Raw genomic sequence first — 25440 nt, 5'->3', positions numbered from 1 at the left:
AAGAAACTTTCAAACAAGTTTAGTGTGGCCTGCAAAACCATGCATAGTCATCTTTGCCTGTCACTCTAGGCAGATCTTAGATCACTCTCCTTCTCCCTCACTCACTGTGCTGCTCTAACAATAATCACAGTTTCTCCGAACGCCAAGCTCTTCCCCACACCAGAACCTGTGCAGGGCCAATCACTCTGCCTGCAGTGCATTTGCCCGGTCTGCACCTGGGTAACTCCAGCTCCTCCAAAGACCCTTCCTTGATACTACACCCCCTACTCCAAATGGTGCATAAATTACTTCCTCATTCTCTTTCACAGCTGGACGGTAGGCCATTATCTGGGCCTATTGTCTTAATTTAATCAATCTCTTTAGTGGTTATTTAGATTATATTTGGTCCTTTATTTTTATAAGTAATAATCTTGTGTAGAAAGCATATCTAGAGTATAAATTTCTAGAAGGACTTCTGTACAAACAGTGCATACAGATAGTTCAACACTGTGGTGAAGAGTCTGGGCTGCCCCCTATCAGCAAGTGACTTAACCTTCCCCTTATGTGTGAGTTGAGGATAATACCAGTCCCTCTCTTAGAGTTGGTGTGAGACTTACTGAGTTGGTATACATATAGAGTGTCTAGCACATAGCCTCTCAATATACATCAATTGTTATTATTAGCATTTAAGATTTTAGCTAGTTTCTACCCATAAATGTGTTATCAATTTAAACTTCCAACAGTATGAGAATGACTGCCTCTTCATACCCTCAACATAGCATCTTATTAAACTACTTTTTAATCTGTGCTACCATGATGCCCATGACTTCTCCTAATAGTATAATTAGTATTTCTCTTACTAAGAGCGAAACTAAGCATATGTTTATATGTTTAAGTGCATTTGAGTCCTGTGTCCCAACTGTTCCTCATGTTTCACAGACTCCTATTGGTCATTGTCCTTTTTATTGCTGATTGTAGGAGTTCTTTATGTATTAGGGAGTTGTGCCTTTGTGCTATGAGTTAGTCTTTCATAGTAGTCAATACTTTTTCTTCATGATACTAATTCCTGTTTTTCATGATTTCTTTATTTATGATTATTTTTTAAAGCTCCATCATATCAAGGCCCATGTTTATTTGTTTGTCATTGTATATTGAGCACCAAGTAAAATGCTGAACACATAGTAAATGATCAATAAATATTTAATGCATGGACCAAATGTGACAAAGAGCATCTTGGTATATAAGTAAACTGGGAACTTGGAAGGGAACAATTTTGTATGAGAATGTGATGAGTTTGTTTTTAGATATGTGACATTTAGGTGACAACCAATATTCTAAGTTGAATACATACTATGCTCTTATTTGGCAAGATACTCGCAAAGATTTCGGAGTCATCACCATGAAGTGTTTGATTGGAAACAGATCTCTGATGAAGAGACTGTTATGTGAGGGTTCACAAACACTTCCAATCAAAAACTATTTCAAGTGATTATAGTTGTTACAACAACTTCCGAACAAATATGAAAAGAAAAGAAAACTAGAAGCATTATATATTTGTAAGTATAATGATATGGGGAATGTAGAAAAATGTTAATGCCTTGGAACAATAATTATTAATGCAAAGTATTTAGCTAATATGTTATCATTATGCCCCAGTTACTTATTGTGAAGAAAAGAAAACTTTACTAATGGAAAGCTGAGTTTATTATACACATATAAGTGTGTGGAAATCAAAAACGCTTTTATTATATAATGTAGGCTATTTGGATTATCAGTGTATTCTGTTTTTCAGTTTAAATTGGACATTGATTGTGTTTTCTATTACTGAAATACCACTGAGAGATAGTTACTATCAATTTAGTCTCCAAGTCTGTATATTAACTGCATGAAAAAGAAGAACCCATTCAGCCTTCTAAAAAGAAATGCTTATTTTTTTCAGAACAGAAATAAATAAACTATATATATATAAAATAGACTATATATATATAATTTAAAATAAACTATATATATATAATTTAATACCCAGGAATATCTTGATGGCTACAGTCATTGAATAACCATTTGACTTAAATAGATATGAATTGGTCCCTTTAATAAATCTGTTGTGAAGTTATAGTCCCTGGTCAATAATTATAAGAAAATAACTTGGGCAGAAATTTGATTTTGATGGCTAGCAGATGTGCCATCTCAGCGTCAATCTTGATTTTCAGATGAGCCTGTGGATTAAAAAATACTATCTTTGAACTATACATTTTTCTCCTCTTTATTAAAATCTATGAGTTAAGAAATGAGGAGTATGTATATAATTGTGCTGGACAGACAAATCATTTAGACAAAAGTTCTGGTCGTGTTAGGATGCCTTTAGGCTGGACATTTAGCTATCTTTGGCTTATTGATCAGAAATCCTGGTATTTGGGGCATTTTTGTTATGAAAACGGGGTTTTTATATGTAATCATCAGATCCTTCGTTGCAGATAAGGGCTTGTCACTGATGAAGGAAGTAATCTGTAGCAAAGACACAGAAAACATGGAGAAAATACATCTACTTAAACAGGAGCGGCAGCAGCAGCTTATCACAGCCTGGCTGGCTGAGCACCAGCTGGCAGTGGGCACTGAAGGAGGCATATAGTGTCACTTTGGGGGATTTCAAGAAGCCAGTCAGCCCGACTGGTGTTGCTCAGTGATTGAGAATCAATCTAGGAACCAGGGGGTCACAGTTCAATTCCCCATCAGAACACATGCCTGGGTTGCAGACTTGATCCCCAGTGAGGGGCCTTCAGGAGGCAGCTGATCAAGGATTCTCTCTATTGTTAATATTTCTCTCTCTCTCTCCCTCTCTCTCCCTTTCTCTCTGAAATCAATAAAGATATATTTCTTTAAAAAATAAAAATTAATTAATTAAATAAAAAAGAAGCCAGTCAACTGGTTATGCTGAATTCCCAGAAGTGCTCATTTTCTACTTAAAATAGGAACATTTATTCCTTGAGAGAGAAAAGAAACTCCTAGGGGGCCTGTGTTTATCTAGGAAGGAAATAGTTATGAATTTTTGGACAGGGTCTTACTGTATACAACTTGTGTTAAAAGACTGGAGATAAAGATGAAATAAAGCTTGTTTTGTTTTCCTTCATTATGAAAATAACCTTCTGAGAGCTGTTCTCAAAGAACATCCTCTACAAAGCAGTGGTGACAGAGTAAGGTTTTATTTCATCAGATGGTTATGGTTCCTGCATTTTTGCTCAGACTCCTGCTGAGACTTGGGTAAATGGAAGTTAATGGTTTGTGGCTAAAGCCCAGTTACTTTCCTGCACATGGAGTCCGTTCTATACTGCGTTAATCTATCTTATACCCATCAAAGGAGCCATGATAAGCCAGTATCAAGGACTGATCTGAAAGGTCAATTAATCTTCTTAGCAATACCCAGGGATGGAGTAGAGGGATGGAAACCATTCTGTTCTAGAGGGTTCTAATCCTATATAATAAAAGAGAAACATGCAAATTAACCATCCCTCTGCTATGCTCAAGCCACGGCCACAAGCCAGTCAGGAGCAAGTATGCAAATTAACCCAACTAAGATGGTGGCAGCCACAGAGCTGGAGCGAGCAGGAGGCTTGGGTTGCCCCCGGCGATGGAGGAAGCCAAGTTTCCTGCCTGCCCTGGCTGGCCCTGGGCTCCGCTCAAGGCTACAAAGTTTCAATTATAGAAGATAAATAAATCCCAGAAAGAAGAAAAAAGAAAGAAAGAAAGGAGAGGCTGGGAGCTTGGGTCGCCGCGGGGCATGGCCAGCCTGAAAACGGCCATCAGCCCCTCACCCAGGCTGGCCAGGCACCCCAGCAAAACCCCCACCCTGATCTGGGATACCCTTCAGGGCAAACCAGCCGGCCCCCACCCATGCACCAGGCCTCTATCCTATATAATAAAAGGCTAATATGCAAATTGACCATAACAGAAGACCAACTGGAAATGACTGGTCACTGTGACACAAACTGACCACCAGGAGGCAGATGCTCAATGCAGGAGCTGCACCCTGGTAGTCTGTGCACTCCCACAGGGGGAGCTCTGCTCAGCCACAAGCCAGGCTGCCAGCTGCCAGCACAGCAGTGGTAGTGGGAGCCTCTCCTGCCTCCTCAGCAGCGCTAAGGATGTCCGACTGCAGCTTTGGCCTGCTCCCTGCTGGCAAGTGGACATCTCCTGAGGGCTCCTGGCCTGCCAGAGGGATGTCTGACTGCCAGTTTAGGCCCAGTCCCCTGGGGAGTGGGCCTAAGCCAGCAGGTGGACATCCCCCGAGAGGTCCCAGACTGCGAGAGGGCACAGGCCGGTCTGAGGGACCTCCCCCCCCCCCCCCAGTGCACAAATTTTTGTGCACTGGGCCTCTAGTTGTAATACAAGAGAATGTGACTCCCTCAATGTGTGCCTGTTCTCTTGGTGTGATGAGACAAAAACATACTCTTGACAGAAACGTGGCCAAATAACTGCTTGCTTGCTTCAGTCTCCATCTCTTTTTTAAAATATATTTTTATTGATTTCAGAGAGGAGGGGAGAGGGAGAGAGAAACATCAATGATGAGAATCATTGAAATGGCAACCTCCTGGTTTATAGGTCAATGCTCAACCACTGAGCCACACCAGTTGGGCAGTCTATATCTCTTTATAGCTAACTATTCTCAATCCCATGACAGACATGGAAGCTAAATTCAGCCAGTTGTCTGGCCGCTTATGTTAGTGCATAAAATTCTTAATTAACAGAATATAATCCATTGTAAATCACTTTGGTAAGCTTTTAAACCTCATAAGGAATTCTGTCTTGTCCAAAAGCTGCTTTCAAACTGTGCTGATCCGGCATGCATGCGCCATTCCCCGTGGAGCTGAGTGCAAGGATACAAAGGGAGCCAATTAAAGAAACTTAGAGCCAGAAGAGTCGAGCAGAGGCCATCTTGCCCATCCTTCTGCCTCCAGGCAAAACCCGTCCCCTGCACCCAAAATTTGTACTTGAATCCGGCTGACAGACATGCTCACCACAAGTAAATGACAAGCAGCTTATCTGTTTAGGACTTATGTATGATGTTCTAAACATGCTGAGTAGGAAAGCTCATCTGAATTATTTTAATTCCCCCTTTCTAGGACGTTATTTTGTTCAAGAAATGGTCTCAATCATTGTAAAGATGTGGGAGTCTGTGTCTGCGCCACGAAGTTCTCTTTGTCATCGTATTGAGTGTATTTCTGGCTTCCTTTCACTCTAGGTCTACCTTATGGGTGGGAGGAAGCTTACACAGCAGATGGAATCAAGTACTTCATCAAGTAAGTACAAGCGTCTCCTCCAAGTAAGCAAGTTTTTCACATCTGGCGGGAACCTGGGAGTTGCAGACTAATCAGCAAAACCAAGACACCCTCTTGGAGGTTACAGAAATTAGAAACAAGAAATGAAGGCTCACCATTTTCACTTCATGTGATTTAAGTGCTAATATCAGATATCATTTGGGGAACAAAATTAAAAAAACAACAACAGCCTAATAATAATTTTAAGGGGAACATCAAAAAATTGGAACAGGGTCATCATTGGAACTTAAATAGTGACCGCTTGGATTCACTTCTGGCTTAAGGTATTAATATTTGTGAAAAGCTAATCTAATGAAAACCCCACTTAAAACTTCTCAATAATAGTGCTAAAAATGAATATTCTTAATGCTTTCCAGTCTGCACAGTTCATTTACCTGCAAATACTTTTTTGAACATTTGCCATGTGCCAGGCAGTGGTTCATGCCTTGCAAATTCCATAGTGAAATATACAGAGTAGATCCCTGATATCATGGAGTTTACATAATAGTGAGGAAAGTCAGGAAATAAGTAATTGAAGAGACAAATGAGATGGTATACGAGCCGGCCTTATCTTAGTGGATCCTCAGAACACCCTTTTATGTGTACCTTATTCTCCGTTCGATAGATGAAGACAGTAAGAGCCTAGAGTGGTTGCCAAAAAATCCACAGCCACGAAGTTACCAACCCAGAGTAGAATCCATCTTCTGACTCCAGGATTCTCCCTAATAGACTAGACTCGCCAAAAGAGACCTGTCTTTGAAAGGAATACATTTTCCAGCTGTTGACCTGGTTAGCTTTACCCTGGACAAAGTAGTCTGGCAAACTTCCACTATGTTTGGGGCAATTCTTTTCATGTCAGATTTGGGTTATGAGGGCAAAAAGGGGGACTTCTGACAGACTCCTAAGATCCCAAGAGATGCCCTGAGTTTGTACTTCTTAACTAATACTTGCTGTGCATTTGGGGAGAAGAGTTCTTGCTGTCCTTTCAGATGTGCAGGTATTTTCCAAAGCAATATCCAGATTTTGGATTCTCAAGCTCTGTGACTTGACCCAGGTTCCTACATCTCTCTTCACCCCAGTTTTCTCATCATAAAATCGGGGAAATATTACCTACTTTATAAAGTTGTTCAATGCTAACTAAGCATTTAGCATAGAACTTTGAACATAGTAGGTGCCCAATAAGTACTCAGAAATTTACAATATGGAAAAATCATCTTCGAGGGGGGAAAACATGAAAAATAATGTAACCATTAACAGCATTGAGAATTCAAAAGCTTCATATTTGAAAATATTTAAGGAAAAATTAGGGGTAAACTTGTCAAAGTATTGTCATGATATATTTTTTCTTGTGGTCTCCAGCAAAAGCTAATTCATACAGCAAAGGTGTGGTTTGTAACCTGCAGAGGGGAAGGGGACTGGTGGAGCAGAGAACCCAGGAATTCCATGCATAGATCACATTTAGCCCCTTACTATTCACTTCCAGAATCAGAGCTCCTCTGGAAGGGAAGTTTCACTCTGATATGCTGGGCTAACTATGGTTAGTTCTTGGACGATGGAATCACTGGGCTTTCGGGATGGCAGGAAAATGAAAAACCGTTTTCAAATCTGCTTTGTTTTCTTTCTCATAATAACTTTGTAATGAATAAGGGAAAAAATATGGGGGTGGTGAAGGAAATAAGCATTTATTGGGCATTAGCTGGTGTTGAATAGCCAGGCATATGTTAGGTGTAGTTTTCTATGCGTCATGTCATTAAATCCTCCCAACAATGTGGAAAGTGGGCACCACCCGGCTCTTATTCAGATGGTGGTTAGCTGCCGCCTGCCCTCAGCCATGCCTGTCTTCTAGAAGGTCCCCAAAGAAATGCCTGATCAAAGAAAGGCAAACTAGTATTCTTATTCACTGGGTTCTGAATTCAAAGGCATTTGGACAGTGGCAGTGAATGAGTGTGGACCCTGTGAGGACTCTTCGCTAAACTTAGGCTTAGCCGTCTGTGAGTGTATTCCAACCAAAAGGTGAGGTCAGAGCCTAGCTAGTGTCAATGGAGGAAAGGATACGAAAGGGATAATCGCCAACTACCAAGGAAAAGGAGGGAGCAGGAGACAGCCAGCAGAGAGCGAGTGTGCCCCAAGGCCTGTTACCCAGCTGGCTCAGCTGCCGTCCTTTGCAGACGGAACACTGGCCTAGGCTGGGCTCCCTCCTACCCGAGGGAGAATAGCAGAGGAGAGAAGAGAAGGAATACACAAGGCCTCTGACTGCCCTGAGAGCTAACTCACAGTTCCTGTGGAAGGAATGGAAAGAGACACTACATTTATATAGTGGACTCTGATCTAGAAAATATACCCCTTAGAGCAGTGATGGTGAACCTTTTGAGCTCGGCGTGTCAGCATTTTGAAAAACCCTAACTTAACTCTGGTGCCGTGTCACATATAGAAATTTTTTGATATTTGCAGCCATGGTAAAACAGACTCATATTTTTGATATTTATTTTATATATTTAAATGCCATTTAACAAAGAAATCAACCAAAAAACTGAGTTCGCGTGTCCCCTCTGACACACGTGTCACAGGTTCGCCATCACTGCCTTAGAGTGTGCTTTGGAAGGTCATCAGTTGTTTTCTTTGACCTTAATATTGACTCATAAGGAAAGCAGAAAAGAGGTAATAAGACAGATTTGTTCTCAAGGACAATGGCGGGTTTCATTGTCTCACCATTACAGCCTGAGGAACTGTGTGGAAAGGAGATTAAACCTGTCAAGGTTACACAGCAGTAAAATCACACAGACCCAGGGTTGTCTGCCCCATAGCCACCCTGCCCCACCACACACACGCACACGCACAAGCACATGCACACACTGCACCTCCCCCATCTCCTTATTTTAATATAGTATGTTTACACGTGACAAAGAAGACATTTTAAACAGCTCTTCATTTAGGAAGAACTCTATTCATTTTAAAACAACAGATTAGAAACTTAGTTCTAAGAATGAGTACTTATCTCCTGGAGATCAGAAAAGTCAAATAATAGAGATAAGGAAAATCTAACACTACACCAGTGCTTCCTTTACCAGCCTCAGGGAGGAACAGGGTGCATACCAGGAACTGGGTTTGGGAGGAGGGGGGTTTGCTAGAAATTAACCCTATTCAAGCACCTTCCCTTATTTTACCTTTATTCTTTATGAAAGTCTTACTTAATAAGTGTTAATACTTCCCTACCTTCTTTCAGGGCACTGAACAAGCACAAATTATTGCGAATGTCAATCTTATACATAATACAGTGAGTTCTGCAGGGGGATATGAGGCTGTATAAGCTAGAATACAGAGACAGCAGTCACGTCTCTGCTCTCAACATGCCTGTCCATCCCCTCTCCCCACGCTTCATTTTTATCGTCTACACACCTCACCCTCTTCCCCAGGAGTTTATTTGGAGAGGATAGGACACCAGATAATCAGACTAAGTTCAATTGCTTGTCAGTAGTCCTTGAGGTGTACCTGTGAGCCAGGTACATTTGATGGGCTTACTTCTTGGCTCTTAGCTGCGTTCGGACAGATGATGCCGTCAGAGAAGTAGTGTCTGCATAAACAAACATCTACTCTGTGTCTTTCTTGGAACTTTGTTTTGTTTTTTTGCTTTTGGTTTGTTTGTTTGTTTTTAATCTGCATCCTCCCACTGCACCAACCAAAATTTGAGCCTGGATAGGCTGTGTTGGTTTTTGAGTAGGAGTGGTTCATTTACCAGGTTAATGTACTTTGGAGACAAGGAATAACGAGTAATTAATTCAGGTTTTTCCCTCTCTCACCTTTACTTGTGATTGAAATCATCCTCCGGAACACCAGAGTAGGTGGTGGTCTGTGTACATACAGTCTTTCCCCTGAGATTGACATCTGCCACTGGCGTCCCAGAAATTGAATTGTTACCTCTGATGGAAGCCACGCCTCAGGCAGAGGAGTAACTGTCAGTGCTGTCCCAAGAATGCCCAGGCAGATATCGTCCTCACTCAACATCCCCGTCCATCCACGTGTCCATTGCACAACTATTAATACTTCGTGGTCGTCTACTTAGGTTCCGACACAGGGGAAGAAAGCATTGCACGCGGTATAAACAAATTTATGCAAAGTGTTGGTGTTATGCAAAGAGCCGAGAAAACCTCAGCATGTTGTTTGCGGATTCCAGAGAAATAACCCCCGGAGGACTGGCCGTGAAAGACACGGGTCTACTAGGGCTTACCTGTGCGCCAGTGTCGGCTGGCCCGTGAAGTTTTCCTTCATACAGGAGAGTGGGGGAGTGGATTCTGCCACCCACACTTTCCAAGTACCGCGTTATATGGAGTACAGACAGCAGAGCGCACAGCACCTGCTGGTGGCTGTGCGACATCAAAACGCAGGCTGTTTCTCTGCAGCTGCTTACCGTCCACGCTCACATCACAAGCAGTTTCTCTCCGGCCCAGCAGCTGGCCAGGCTCCCGAGGTGTCTCAGTCCCCTTACAGATGGCCTTCACCACATTCCCACAGGGCGGGAGCTTGGGGAGGGCCCCATGTTCTCACATACCACACACTTGGCCTTGCTAGAGAGTTTCATAGAACTAAGAGCATGTGTATCTCTTATGTATGTATGTGTACCAATATGTGTGTGCACATATGTATGTTGGCAGGGCTTGCTCACTTGATAAATATGTGAGCATTTAAGGGAAAATGTTCTTATGTTTTCCTTAGAGAGTTGCAGCTTTCTTAAATTTCATGACAAGTGTCAGTTGTTTGATGGTGCTATAATGAAGTTATCTGATTAACTTGACCATTTTCCTACTTACCTTCTTCTCTTCCCTTTGAAGTTGTATACTATTCCAGATCTATAGTGGTCTTTGGTACGACTCCACTTTACAAGTTCATGTACTTTGTCTGTATGTTACATAATTTTACAAAACCATTATGAGGGTTATGTTTGATAGTGAAAGTGAATTTAAATATTATAAATTAGACAGCTGCTGCATTGCTCTCATTGTATTCTTATTTTTTATTGAAAGATTCAGACTTACAATGATCAGTGATCATGATTGTACTAATTGTCTATTGCTGCATAATAAAATTCTCCCAACTTTTGCAGCTTCAAACAGTAAATATTTTCTCACTGAGTTTCAGAAAGTGGGCCATCCAGGTGTGGTTTTGCCGGGTCAGCGTGGCTCTCTCTGGGTTTCTCTAGAAAGTGCAGTCAGGCTGCTGGCGGGGGTGGGAATTGCAGAGTGGCTTAGGGGGACCAGCGCATCTGTGCCAAGCTCACATGGGACTGCTGGCAGGCGGTCTCATTTCCTTGCCACGATGTGGCTCCATAGGGCCACAGGGCTGCTCACAGCATGATGCTCGCTTCCCCCCAGCAAGGGGCGAGAAAAAGTGAGAGCAAGAGGAACATCAAGACCAACACAACCTTCTGTAGCAAGTGCCTTCTATGACCAGTCTCAGAAGTGGTGACATGCCATCACTCTGCCATACGCCATTGGTCACACAGACCCACCCTGGTACAATGTAGGCAGCAGCTACCCAGGTGTGAGTGAGGTCACTGGGATCTATCTTAGAGGATGCCCACCACGGTGCCATTTCACAATGCAATGCGTATGCAGCGTATCACGTTTATATGTCATCTATATAGCTGTATAAACAATACAAATCCTCCATATCAGATACTTGCTTCAAACATAAAATTATTATGCTTTGGTGATTTTTCAAGTAGGTGTAATCATTTCTCTTTAAAAGTTACTTACACTTGGTTTATACCTCTCCCTCCACTCCTGTGTGCTGACATGCCTTTCTGTCGGATCCTAAAGTCTGAGGCGTTGCTGCTCACGCTATAAATGCTGTTCTCCATTCCAGAGGAAGCGTTGTACTTACAGTGTCAGTGGAATCTGGGGAGTCTGCGATTTCTCCATAAAACAAGTTTCTGTCTAGCGCAGAGAAAGCCAGTGGGTTTCCGCTCAGTTGTTACGAATTCTGAGGCCACGTTCACCTTCACTGCTGTGGGCCTTGATGTCTGCTATGCAGCAGAGGGGAGTGAACAGGCATGTAAGACATGTGCCATAACTGTGCAGTCATTGGTCTTCTAGAGCATGTAGCTAACACAGGAACTCTGCCAGGATGGATAGCAATAATGCAAATAGTAGGCTGGAGTAACAAACAATGGCAGCACCTCCCCTCCAAATTCTTATGAGATAGTATTTAAGTGCTTTGCTTTTATGACCCTAAAAGGATTTCCACTAGGCACAGTTCTTCTCATTTATCAAAAGTCAGAGTCAGACACTTTAAAAAATATATAATTTTATTGATTTCAGAGAGGAAGGGAGGGAGCGATAGAAACATCAGTGATGAGAGAGAATCTTTGATTGGCTGCCTCCTGCACACCCCCCACTGGGGATCAGGTCCATAACCGGGGCATGTGCCCTGACCGGGAATCGAACCATGACCTCTTGGTTCATAGGTCAACGCTCAACCACTGAGCCATGCCAGCAGGGCTATTAATGACTCTTAAATCATGGTCTGAACTGGGTTGGGATATCCTATTAGGTTGTTCCCAGGTAGGAAAGAATGTGGATCATAACCTGAATATGAATAAAATTGTCATTGTCAGCCTGCCATGCTAATTAAAGGGTTAAGTTACAGCGTGTTGTCTCATTTTTTAAAAAATAGAAAACACAAAGGAGAAAAATTGGAAGTTATATTACCAATACCCTGACTTTATTTTGCAAGTAGAGTCTACCTTTGGTAATTCTAATGTGATTAGAAATGAAGGATCTGTGAGAAGGGAGAATGGAGAGGAAGGGACAGTTTCCGGATTGGAAATAAAAAGCTACTATTTTTCTCTTCTAAATTCATGGCAGATTACTGTAACTCCACTTTAGTGGACACTATCAGGAGCCCTCCTACTGAAAACCTCATTAATTCAGCTGCTTTGATTTTTGAGGAGTTAAGAAATACCCACTGGCAACCCCGCTAAAGTCTGAGGCTCACTTGATGGGGCGTCAGGGCAATTTCTATGCACCTAACCTGAGCCTAGATGAGGAGAAGGCGTGTAGGTTCCTCACTATCTTTTGCATGTATGAGAATCCTGAGCATTTTAGTAACAAGACTATAATGAAGGAAGAAATATGGACCTCTTTAAATATTTTTTCCCCAAATACTTTTTAGCTATGAATTCGTTGTAAGGTATCAAAATCACTAGTTTGGATGTAACCATCGGTGTGGCAACTGGCTTCGAATATCCAGTAACTAGTCCAGTGCCTGGTATGTATAGGGACTGCATAAATATTCACTAATGAATGAATGCTGTCATTGGCAATTTGGAGAAGCAACTGGTGAGAAAAAAATATATATGGGCTTTAGTATCAGACCGCCTGGATTCTGTTGTTTTTGCCACCATTTTTTGAGTGTGACCCTGGTATAATTGGTATTATTTCAACTGTCTGTTCTTCCCCTTCTCATCCAAAAGCAAAAATAGTGGTTTCTATCTCAGGATTGTTTTGAGACTTGAATAAAACAAGGGATGTAAAACCCTGACAAAATATCTGGCTCATGCAGAGCGATGAACAGATGTTAGTTCCTCTCCCTTCCTTACTTTATACTGTAGCCACTTGCCAATGAAGGAGTGTTAAACGACAACCTTGGCGCAGATGCAGATAGAAACCAGTGGCCACAGCCTCCACTTATGCCGCTTTCCGGCCAGTCAGAAGCCCTGTGACAGGAGCAGAGAGGGCGCGGGGCTCAGGAGCCTGCGACAGCTTGCGCTGGGTTTTCTATAAATATCTAGTAGGGGTAGCAACATGAAGCGCTGTGTGAGCAACTGTCACTTAAGCGAAAGGCCAGCCAGCTGGCTGGGGTGACTCGGAATGGCAAAGCCCACTGAAATGAATAAAACATCCAATCCAGACAGCGGCATCAAACTCTCTCCCCACCTAACCGGTGACAGGTGGAACTGAGGCCGGAAGTATGTTTGTCGCATCCCATTGGGATAATGTTCTTTGGAAACTCGTCACCTTTCTGGGGCTATACTTCTTATTTAGCCAGATGCAGAATTCTCTCTAACCCCAGGATCCTTTATGTAAATTTACCAGCAAATAGGAAGCTTTGTCAAACACTTTCCCTTAAAAATCTGGTTGCTGTATAAGTCGGCTAGGGCTGCCATAACAAAGTAGCCCAGACTGGGTGGCTTCCACCACGAAAGTGTATTTTCCCACAGTGCTGACGGCCAGATGGCCACCATCAAGGTGCCGTCAGGACTGGTTTCTGGTGAGGCATGTCTCCCTGGGGTTTAGGCAGCTGCCTTCTCACTGTGCCCGCACACGGGCTCTTCTCTGAGAACTTACGGAGAGAGAGAGATCTCTGGTGTCCTCTTCCTTCAAGGACAGTAGTCCCATTGCACTGGGGCCTCACCTCCATGATGTCACCGGAGGTCCTATCTCCATATGTAACCACATTAGGGTTAGGGCTTTGACATATGAATCGAAGGGGGTGGGGCACAATTCAGTCCATAACAGTTCCTTCCCATAAGATCTCTAGCACCTTCCTTTTCTTCCTCCAATAATCTCCATAACAATGCAGCATATAGTCTTTATTTTTATACATTTACAAGTTTTCAGCAAATTGCAAGAATTAATTCAAACCCAGGCCTTTACCTTTGGGCTCTAGTCTTTAGTGGAAGAAACAGCTGAAGGGACAGGGAGCGTGGCAAACAGAATAATGGCTCTCCAGTGATGTCCACGTGCTACTCCCTAGAACCTTTGGATGCATGAGGTTACATGGTAAAGGGGCATCAAGGTTGCAGGTGGAATTAAGGCTGCGAATCGGCTGACCTTAAACTAGGGAGCGTCTCCTAGATTATCCAGGTGGGTCCAATCTAATTACTTGCTTCCTTTAAGAGTGGAAGAGGGAGGCAGAGGAGAGAGTCGGAGAAAGAGATGGGATAGTGAGAGCAGAGTCAAAGATATGCTATGTTGCTGCTTTGAAGATGGGGCCATAAGCCATGGAGTGTGGGTGGTCTTGAAAAGTGAAAAAGTATGGAAATGTTGTGGACCCCTCTCTCCCAGACAAGAATGTATCCTGGCCAGTACCTTCATTTTAACCTGGTTGAGACCCATGCCGGACTTCTGAGCTACAGAACTGTAAGCCAGTAAATGTGTGTTGTTTTAACCAAGTTTTTGATAATTTGTTGCTACACCAATAGAAACCTAATACAGGGAGTTAGAGGTGGAGGGGAGAGAGTGATGGTGAGCGGAGAATGCATGAGGCATGGAACTGGGGGATTTATATATGTTGTCTCTTCACACACTATTGAAGCAGGTATTCTATGTTTTCTAGATTAGGAAACCGAGACTCAGAGTTCCAGTAGCTTCTCCAGAGATACGCCTGTAACCAAGTTAGTAGGTACACGGGCCACCTGGGACTTCAAACCAGGTCTGCAATAATCCTGCTTTGCAGCGTCTTAAAGCTCACATACCAGTCAGTGCAGGGATTCCTGCTTGAAGGAGGGCTTCTTTTTTCTTTGGATGGTGCTTTTGAAGGCTCAGCACCTTCTAGCTCAGTGGTTCTCAACCTTCCTAATGCCGCGACCCTTTAATACAGTTCCTCATGTTGTAACCCAACCATAAAATTATTTTCATTGCTACTTCATAACTGTAATTTTGCTACTGTTATGAATCGTAATGTAAATATCTGATATGCAGGATGTATTTTCATTGTTACAAATTGAACATAATTAAAGCATAGTGATTAATCACAAAAACAATATGTAATTATATATGTGTTTTCCGATGGTCTTAGGCGACCCCTGTGAAAGGGTCGTTCCACCCCCAAAGGGTTCACAACCCACAGGTTGGCGACCCACAGTTTGAGAACCACTGTTCTAGCTCGTGGCTCTACCATTCCCTAGCGTCTCAGTGTCCTCTGCATTCAGTCTGTAACCTCTGGCCCAGGAACAAACATCAATTCTCTTACCTTGCATTGTTGGGAACTAGTCACATGCTTACATGAGGCGTAGTTGCAGCTGGGAAATGTAGTCTGTGCCTGGGCAGCGGCCTCCAGGTTACAGCTCTACAGTACGTAACAAATACACCAACTACAAAAGTCTGTATAATGTGTTTATTAGTGTATAATAGTCCAGTGTGTAGGTATCCGTGTCACTAGGACATGTTCTTTGAGTTCTTCTGTATTTTTTGTCCTAACGTGATTGAAAACAGTGGCAATTTTTAAGAGTTACCAGAACTGTAATCTGTGACTATAGTGCACTTTCTTTCTTTGAAAAATTAATTGCATCAGCTTTGGACCCGGCATGTTTTGCTTCTATACAAAATTGCCAACGATTTAAGCCTCTATATAGATTTGAAAAATATAATTGATATTTCCATATTTTTTAGGAATTTTCTTTTCATTCTAATTTTGCAAGTCTAATAAGATAGCAATTGTTTTACATTATTGTACATAAGGAGTATTTTACTATACTTTTAGATTTTTGTAATATAATTCGATATCTGACCTAAAGATTTTAAGTTAAGGTCACGTGCCGCATAACAAAGTTCAGGTCAGTGCCGCACCACATGTATGACGGTGAGCCCTTAAGCCTGTAATGGAGCCAAAGATTCCTCTCACCTAGCGGTGGAGCTGTTGCAGTGTCGTAGCGCAAAACATTACTCCCAGGTCTGCGGCGATGCTGGTGTAACAAACGTTACTTGTTTGTGTACTCACTGTACTTTTTATCATTATTCTTATCCTTTCTACTTCCAAAAAACGTAAGTTTGCTATAAAACAACGCTATGTTACTGCGGTAGCAGCCTCCTCTGTCTCTTGTTTACCGTGTCTCCTGATGACACCCTTTTCTCTGTGCTTGCTTTAATCTCGTGTTGTTTTGTACAGTAACCTGCTGTACAGGCTTGTGGCCTGGGAGCAGCGTGCTATCCCGTACAGCCTAGGCGCGCGGTAGGCTGTGCCGTCCAGTTTGTGTCCGCGTACTCTGTGATGTTCGCGTAGCGACAAAACTTCTGACGACGCGGTTCTCTGAACATATTCCCAGTGAGGCAGGGCGTGACTGTAATTGGGTTTTTTAATTTTCAAAAAATATCCTATGTATTTTTTAATAGAAAGTGCCATAAATATATAATAAAAATAAAATTTGTTTTCAAAACTTTGAAGATTTGGATGGGGTCCTGCTAATACTTGATTAGAGCCTCGCTGGATTTTCCAATTCCTAAGTACAGAATGCTCAGCGTGTTCTGAGAAATATCATTTTGATTTTAACAATATATTTTCAAAACTATGTAAGAGGGAAGTCTATATATCAGTGGGAATAAACCGCCTGGAATTTTCTCTTATGCATGTTTGGAATGGATACTTCATATTATTAATCTATAACCATTCTCATAACCAGTATCTGGTAAGATTACATGCTGACTTTTTAATAATTTTATTGCCATGATTTGCTTTTTGTTCTTACCAGCTAATTTGTTTTAAGTTGGGATTTTTTTAAGTATAAATCTTTTATTGTCATTAGTACTTGCAGTTTATGGCCAGTAGTAAAATTTTCTAGTATTTTTAAGTTACTGGTGGCAAAAGCAGATTGAATTGACATATATTCACTTATTTGTTCTCATGTTCTAGTTCAGTGGTTCTCAACCTGTGAGTCGAGACCCCTTTGGCAGTCGAACGACCCTTTCACAAGGGTCGCCTAAGACCATCCTGCATATCAGATATTTACATTGCGATTCATAACAGAAGCAACATTACAGTTATGAAGTAGCAACGAAAATAATTTTATGGTTGGGTCACAACATGAGGAACTGTATTTAAAGGGCCAGAAGGTTGAGTACCACTGTTCTAGTTCATATGAATGTTATATACTTAAGTTAGCTCACCCCCTGCCCTGGCTGGGTGGCTCAGTTGGTTGGAGCATTGTCCCATACACCAAAAGGTTGCAGGTTTGACTCCTGGTCAGGACACATACCTGGGTGGCAGGTTCAGTCCCTGGCTGGGGTGCATATGGGAGGTAACCAATGAATGTGTCTAACATCAATGTCTCCCTCCCTCCCTCCCTCCCTCCCTCCCTCCTTCCCTCCTTCCCTCCCTCCCTCCTTCCCTTCCTTCCTTTCTTTCTAAAATGAATAGAAACATATCCTTGGGTGATGATTAAAAAAAAAAAAAGATAGTGCCCCCCTCCCCCAGTAAAAGAGCATTGGAAGTTAATTACTTTGGCTCATGCTTCTGCAGCTTTATCTTAAACATGATTAAATAATACTTACAATTTGGTTAATTTCACAATGTTATATAAATAGTGCCATCTACAATGGAAAATTAACAAAAGGGCCTCTTTCATCACAGACAGTTATAAGAATGAATTTCTACAAAATGAGTAGACTTTTTATCTTTAAACCACTTTTCTCTTAACATGCTGCCCTAAATTTTTGAAAGAAAGCATCTTGCATGCTAGAAGGTAAGAAACACAAGGAGAGTCATTATAATGAAATTTAAATAATTCACTTACGTTTCTCTGCCAGTAAAATAAAGCCTATTCTGTTAGGGTTTTGTTTTGTTTTTTAATAAACTCTAAATTATGTCTTGCAATTCACTATTATTATGGAAGAAAAACTCAACACAGTCATCTTCCCAAATCAAATATTAATGTTTTCCAACAACAGATTTGGCAATCATTCAGAGGCAAGTAGTATGATCATTTTTAGATTTTCAAATATATTGGAACGGCTGCTGATGGCTCCCCAAATCAGGTCAGATGCACTCTCTGCAGGCACATTTGCCAGCGGTACTGCGTGTTCCAAGGGAAGATGTTCACTTCACAGCCAGCCTCATCTCTTTTCCGGACCTCTACATTTTTCATACTAAGTAGCAGCATCCCACTCTATGAACCACGGGGTCTTTATTAATTAAACAGCATCAACAGGGCTGATTTATTTTCTCTCTTCTCAGTCGAATTACCAGGCACATAAACCAGGGAGCAAATATTTCGAATGCTCGTGTGCTGGCCAAGCCAGTCGATCTGGGATGAGCTCATCATACAGCGCTCACTAGGACATAAAAAACTGAACAGTAAACACACAGATGCCCCATTCCATCATCATAGGAAGGATTCCAAGCTTTTCTCACAGTAATCAGAAAGCCCTAGTTATCCACCAGGCGAGCCACGGTCATTAAGGGAATGTGTACTCATTGCCAGGCACTGTCCATGCCTCACCTGGTTCAGAAGCATTGGCTCTGGAGGTCCTTACAGAAGACCCGGGTGAAAAGTGTGCTTGATGCGCAGAGCACTCTCTCTGCTGCTGAGGTTTTATTTTTTTTCTAGTAGTAGCTGTTGTAACTGCATTTTTGGTATTTAGGTGTGTGTTTTTAAAATGACCAGATGAGCCCAGCTAGTGGCTCAGTGGTTGAATGTCGCCCGTTGGACCAGGAGGTCACAGTTCGATTCCCGGTCAGGGCACATGCCCAGTTGAGGACTCAATCCCTGGTGTGGGACGTCCAGGAGGCAATCGATCAATGGCTCTCTCTCATCATTGATGTTTCTGTCTCTCTCTCCCTCTCTGAAGTCAATAAATATATATTTTAAAAAATAAAATAAAATGTACAGGAGAGCATACTGGGAGTATAAAATTAATTAATATTTTATGGCATTGTTTTCTATCTGGAGTAATATAAGGTATTGATTCATTGCTAAAAAGTGTTTAATGAAGGTTATTGGCAAGGATGACTTTCTGATGGAACTTCCTAAGGTATTGCTCAGTCCATACCAACATTTTTTCTTAGACATTTTGCTTTTATTTTAAACTAGAGGCCTGATGCACAAAATTCGTGCAAGAGTAGGCCTTCCTTCCCCCAGCTGCCGGCACCAGCTTCCCTCCGGCACCCAGGACCCAGGCTGCTGGCACCGGCTTCCCTCCGGCACCTGGGACCCGGGCTGGCTTCCCTCGGGCCGCCCACAAGCACCCTGGACTGCTGGCTTTCCTCTGGCCCCTGCTTTGTCAGGAAGGACGTCCGGAATGACATCCAGAAATGTTCAGTCTAATTAGCATATTACCCTTTTATTATTATAGATGGTCAGTTTAATGTTTGTATGTGGGCACTTATACTCGAGGCATGAGAATATAATTTTTTAAGTCAAATAGGAAAGCATGCACCTGGATTTACCTTTTAGGTCATTGTTCCCATTTTACCTGCTTCATAGGGCAGTTAGAGGACGTTGTAGGGGAGGGAGAATTTATAGTCATTTAAATCTCTTCTTTGTAAATGTGCTGATAAATATTAAAGTATTTTAATATTTTAGAATTAGCAAAACTGTCTCATCAGGGTGTTGCCTTTAGCCCTAAACATGGACGATGCGTTCTCAGTTCCCCTTGCTGTGGCATTCACGCCCCCTTATGTTACACTCACTAGTATCTATTTGAAACCACTTTCAGTTTAGGCAGCTTTGCAGCTTTATAAAGGCCTTGTGATGGAGTTAACCTGTGCAGAATCAGCTGCGATAGTAATTCAGCCCCCAAATTAGAAGTTCCATTTAACCACTTGAGATAACAGTCATGTGGATCCCTGTCCAGAGAGGAACTGTCTCTGTACCACTTACCCAGTCAGCGGCTGTGCAACTGATGACGTCTGGGCCTTCCCACCTTCACCTTGATTCTTAAATAGCCTAACTCTTCTACCCAATCGTGAACCCATCAGTGATCTTTTTCCATGGAAAAATGCACTTTTAATATGTAAACAGACAAGCTGAACAAGTTTTGTAGGGGGATATGGATAGAATTTAGAGTATAGGGTTGAAAACAACCCAAATGCAGTAATGACAGTGAAAGTGATCATTTGTACTAAGTCCAACATTTGCAGTTACCATCATCGACAGCCAGTAAAGCAAGTGCATTTTGTGACAACTCGCACATCGTGTTCTGTAGAACACTAGCCCTGTGTGTGCTCGTAAGGGCACGCTGGTTTGAGAAAGATTGCATACTCTTGGAGAGTCCGAGAACACAGGCGTATATTTAAGGTTCTGGGAAATCCTGGAGTAAAGAAACCTACCTAACTACATCATATCTCAAACTTATTTGACCATAAAATTCTCTTCTCACGTAAAGACCCTTGGAACACACTTTGGGAAATGTTACCCTGTAATGTAATGTAGGAGATCCGTCCAGAACCACAATCCTATTTGATACTCAAATTGCCAGCCCAGGAGAACTTGCCCTGAGACCTGCTGCTGCTTCTGAGGTTGAGTTTGGATAGGATCGGGGTGGAGGAAACTGAGCTAGGATGGATAAGGGCAGTGGGGTGAACCAGGACCAGAAAGAATATCCAAGGAAAAGAAACAGATCGCCCTAATTCCAGAAGCTTCTGTCTAGTACGCAGGCATTGTGCCAGTAGCGGTAGATTCAGGACACCCATCCAGCTGCAGGTGTGTCGGTTATAAGTGCTGAGAAACGCCACCCACCAGGTAGGGGTGCCCTCTGTGATGTTTCACCACCACCCCAACATGCCCTGCGTCTTGTGTACACCCTTCCCTACCTCTGCTTGTGACCTTCCGGAAATGACTAGTCATCTGTTCTGAGAACACGTCAGGCCCCGTAAACTTGGAGAAAAGAATCCATTCCCGCCCTCGGAGAGCTTCATGTGCAGTAAGAAGGCCTAAAAATAAACACATTTTATCCTACGGCATAACAGGTAGAGAGGGGCACTGATGGGAGGAAGCCGGGGAAGATGCTGTTCTTTAGACTCAGTCACCTGGGTTATCCCAGTGGGAGAGGAAGACTCGCAGAGAAGGAAGCCCTGGTGAAGCAGGTAAAAACAAAGCGTTTCATAGGATGGGGTACATGTCCGAGCCAGAAGGCACTGGCTGGCAGTGAATTTTTAGCAAGTGAGCAACCGTGAGGGATTTGTCGTTAGAAAGACCTCTTGGCTGGAGTGGAGCATGAATTAGAAAAGAACTAGAACAGAGGCAGAGAGACAAGCGTTCAGTGACCCAGGCAGTAGCGTCGGAGAAGGAGAGGAAGGAAGAGGGTCCAGAGAGGCTGCCCCAAGGCAGACACAGAGCGTGTGGCTGGTGACGGTCAGGTAAGGAGAGGCAAGGAATCCACGACGAATCACTCTCCTGCCATTCTTGTTACCAAAGGAGAAAAACAGACATGGTTTTGGTTGGACCTTAAAACACATGTAAGACGTTACAAAGGTTGGATCCGGTCCCACCTGCTTCCCATCCCAGGGACTGCAGTCGGTCGAAGCGGTGTCACTGGGCCGAGTACTTGCATGGATGGGTGGGGCAAGCTTCCAGATTGTAACTGCGTTCCTTGTTCCCCTCAAGTCACGTAACACAGACCACGTCCTGGATCCACCCCGTGGCGAGTGCGCTGAGCCTGTCCTGCTCCGAGGAGAACGAGGAGGACTGCCCCCGGGAGCTCCCCGACCAGAAGAGCTGATGGTTTTCTGCAGGAAGCTGAGCGCCGTGGTCCTCTCGCATCTCTGTCCCCGTGGACGGCTCTCAGACGCAATGTCCAAAATAGGAACGAACACACTACGTATTAAAGTTGTGAGATGGAGGCTGGATTTAGGCTACTTTTCTAAAACTTTTGCTATAACTGTATACATTCACAAGGTCAATTGCCACTACAGTAGTTCTGTAAGAATAATCTAGTCCTATATTTTGAAGTCATATATAATGGCACATTTATATTTTGTATACTTTTTTTATGTAGAAGTAGATCCTTATAATTTTATATACAGTTCTCTATGGAGTATCTGATACAGTGAGTTCTATAATGAGGACTTAGTTTGGACAATTATGTGAACATAGTGAAAGACTTGATTTATTTGGTAATTCACTAACCTTTCACATGTGTATCTTAGGAGAGTGATTTAAGCAAGCTTTGGGCTTTTTTTTTTTTTTTTAGATCACCAACAACTATCTCACAGGCCACTGAATACAGCCTGCATTTGTATGGGGCTTTCTCATTTACCTAATGCTTTCCTGGCCCCGTGTTCTTTAAACCACCCAGCATGCCCAGGAGGCAGAGCCAGTGGGTGATTTCTGTTCTTGTTTGTCAGCTCTGGAAATAGTGGTTCAGAGAAATGAGGCACCCTGTCCTGGAACTGAGGCGCACACCTGAGTCTTCTGATCCTCTGCCCAGCCCTTTGCCCTGCACCCCGCTGTCCCGGCAGCGGGAGGTCACAGCCCCGCATGCAGGGCACCTGGGTCTGTTGATGCAGCTGAGCTCCACGCTGTGCTCTCGGGTGGCCGCAGAGATTCAGGAGGCACCTCTTCAGCTAAATGTGGCCCCACATAACCTTTCCTCCTTCCCCCTCCTCCACCCCCGGGCCCTCACCTGGTAGGAACATTGTTTTTGATGCTTCATCAGGCTTCTTGTAGCAGCTCACATTTTTCCAAAGTAAAGGGCCTGGCTCCTGCACAGGATCTGCCCTGCTTAGGGTGCCCTTGCCCGCGGGCACATTTGAGGGGCACTGATGAGAAGAAGGGCATCCAGAATCTCCTCTGCTGTCAGAAGAGACATCCTGGAACGCTTCCGCTCCGAGTTCAAGACTGACCTCATTATTGCTGGTGTCGCCCACCAGCTAATTATGCTTTACCTCTTATTTTATCTTACTGTAAGGATGCTGGGCCATTTCTGGCAGGAATGAGCCATTGAGGTGGAGTGCTGAAGATTGTCTCTCAGTGGAGTGATTGAACCCGGGGCTGGAAAATGGGGGGAGGGAGTCATTTTCAATGTCCTGGGCATTAGGTACCAACTGAATACGAACGAGGTATCTATTCTTATCCAATGTTGTATTTTTAGGCACTACACTTCGAAAGGGAGTAAGAATCATTCACTAATCAGAATACTTGTTCCCAAAGCACGCCTGGTAACAGAGAAGCTGCTGTGCATCACTCTGGCCTGTGCTTCCCACTTCCTGGGTGCTGTTTGCTGGTGGGTAAAAAGCAAAAAGCTTCTCAGGTGGCCAGAATTGAACAGCTTCTCTTACATTTTTGAATTTTAAAAATAATCTATTTCTATCAAAAATCAAGTAGGATGGAATTGAATGAAGTTAAAAAAAAAAAAAAAAAGCCCATCTCACTTTCCAGAGGTGTAACCGTCACTAATATTTGATGAGTATTTTTACTCAAAGGAAATAAAACTGTTAAAGCAGCTTTTCTCTGGCTTACTATATTGTGGTCCGTTTTGTTGTTGTTTTTTCATGTCAATACATAAACCGATGTAATATTTCAAACGTCTGCATAAAGTATCACTACCCAGATAACCCTTGTGTAGCGTATAGCCAGCAAGCTATTGATGAGCCCTTAGGCTGTCTTAAGTTTTCTGTTACTAACAATGAGTGTCACAGTGAACAGTCTTATGTTCATATTCTTATATTTATTGTATCCTTTTCCTCACATACCTATGTTCTCTTGCACCAGTATGTCTATAGTGGGAATGCATTGATTAAGTAAATTATGTCAAAGATAGGTTCATTTTGATTTTGGTAGCTATTCATACATTTTCCTCATAAAAATAGGATCAATTCACACTACCACCAATAGTGTATGAGAGCTGCTTCTCTCTACATTACTGGGCTTTTTCTGGTGCTAAGATTGCCAATAGCTTTCTGATTGTTATTATGCTTAGAAGAGTCGCTTTCTTTCCAAAGTTGCCCGAGGACCTGAACTTTTGTCAACAGTAGGTTTAGATGTCCTTTAGCAGCAGACACTGATTCGCTCTGTGGAGGGGAATCAGCAGTAACTAACTCACTGGGTGTCGAGCACATCATTACCCAAAAATATTTACCTTCCCTCTATCATATATATGATAGTCATGAGGACCGACTTTTAACAAGCTCGCTTGGGTGTGAGCCTGTGGTAAAGTGCGAAGCACAGTACAAACACACCCACAAGTGCTTTGGGCCTCAGTTTCCCCATCTGTATAAGGAGGATCATAATCCCCTGCCTCTTCCCAAACCAGTTCATCTCAGCCACCATTTCCGGAGCACCTGCTAAATGCCAGACAAGATGTAAGGACTTGAAGTTACCATACGAAGCTCATAATCCAAAACCTTTTTTCCCTTTGTTGTTGTTTTTTCTCCAAAACTTTTTATTTTTCCTTAAAGGAATAAGAACTTGGGGGTTTGTTTAGTAGGAACCCCCGAAGAGACGCCCTTTATCACTCTCTTAAATTTGAATAATTCCAAAATAATAACACCCTTTGAGTCTAAATGAAAGAAAGAAACATATGTTTGTAGGACCTCTCCAATAGTGAATGCAAAGCAGCTGTAAAAATACAGGGTCGAATGACACTTTCATACACTGCCTGCAAAATGAGAAAATATTATTCTTTATCTAGGGCAAAAGGGGATGCTTGTATTTTCCCAGCTACGTGAAATGCAGTGTTGAATTCTACACGGTATAGGACAGAAAGCACTGAACTTACATTAACACAACTTTCGTGCCCTATGGCATGTGACTTTCAAGAAGATGAAAAGAACTTTGCATTGTTGAGGCCTGTGGAGCCTCACTTTGGAAATAAAACACCCAAGATGTTTTCACCACAACTCTCCACGTGTCATCTCATTGTCTGCATGATGATTATGTCCATACCAAACGCTGTTCTGTAATTGCTCTCTTCACAGGGTTTTTACATTTCAGTAATCCTGCTTTTGTTAACTTTTGTTCTTTGACTCCTGGGTTGGAGGGGTCTGAGGGAAAGTGCAATCAGATTAATAGTTCGGATCCTCTATTCCCATTCCTCCGTCACCAGGTTTCTGTGTTTTTACCATTTCACCCTGTTTATTTTTTTACATTATTTATCTATTTGTAATGACCTTTCTTTTGTTTATTGTCTTCCTTAATAACAGGAGCAATAATGCGAGTAAGCTCCATGAAGGTAGGGATTCGTGTGTCTTGCTCACCGTTGTATCCTCAGGACCTATGGCAGTGCCTGTCACATAGTAGGTCCTGCATGCATAAGACTTAGTTCCCCGCTTCACTCTCCTGCCTTTGCATTTCTTCACTTAAACACGTACTGCGCTGCTGCGGGATGCCTGGCCCTTTGCTAAGTACCAGGGGTACGATGCTAAACAGACGTTGTGATCCTAGCCACCTTGTGATTTGCATTTTAGGGAAAGAACATTCAACTTAAATTAGCCAAAGCTT

At 42.7% G+C, this 25440-nt stretch overlaps 1 protein-coding gene across 3 annotated transcripts in view; it reads left to right on the top strand.

Moving 5' to 3' along the window:
• STXBP4 (syntaxin binding protein 4) overlaps window positions 1-23361 on the top strand; it is a 121663-nt gene extending 98302 nt beyond the window's left edge. For 2 of the 3 annotated variants that reach the window (XM_036340523.1, XM_036340521.1), the window contains 2 exons: window positions 5216-5273; window positions 21607-23361. In XM_036340523.1, the coding sequence (XP_036196416.1) occupies window positions 5216-5273; window positions 21607-21721 (173 nt within the window). In that variant the 3' untranslated portion in view covers window positions 21722-23361. The remainder of the gene's footprint in view (window positions 1-5215; window positions 5274-21606) is intronic. The other variant, XM_036340522.1, reaches the window with a different exon arrangement.
• Window positions 23362-25440: the final 2079 nt, after the last annotated feature.

The sequence above is a fragment of the Myotis myotis genome, unplaced genomic scaffold (genome assembly GCF_014108235.1).
Source record: "Myotis myotis isolate mMyoMyo1 unplaced genomic scaffold, mMyoMyo1.p scaffold_m19_p_17, whole genome shotgun sequence".
Lineage (NCBI taxonomy): Eukaryota > Metazoa > Chordata > Mammalia > Chiroptera > Vespertilionidae > Myotis > Myotis myotis.
This window is presented reverse-complemented; position numbering and strand designations above follow the sequence as displayed.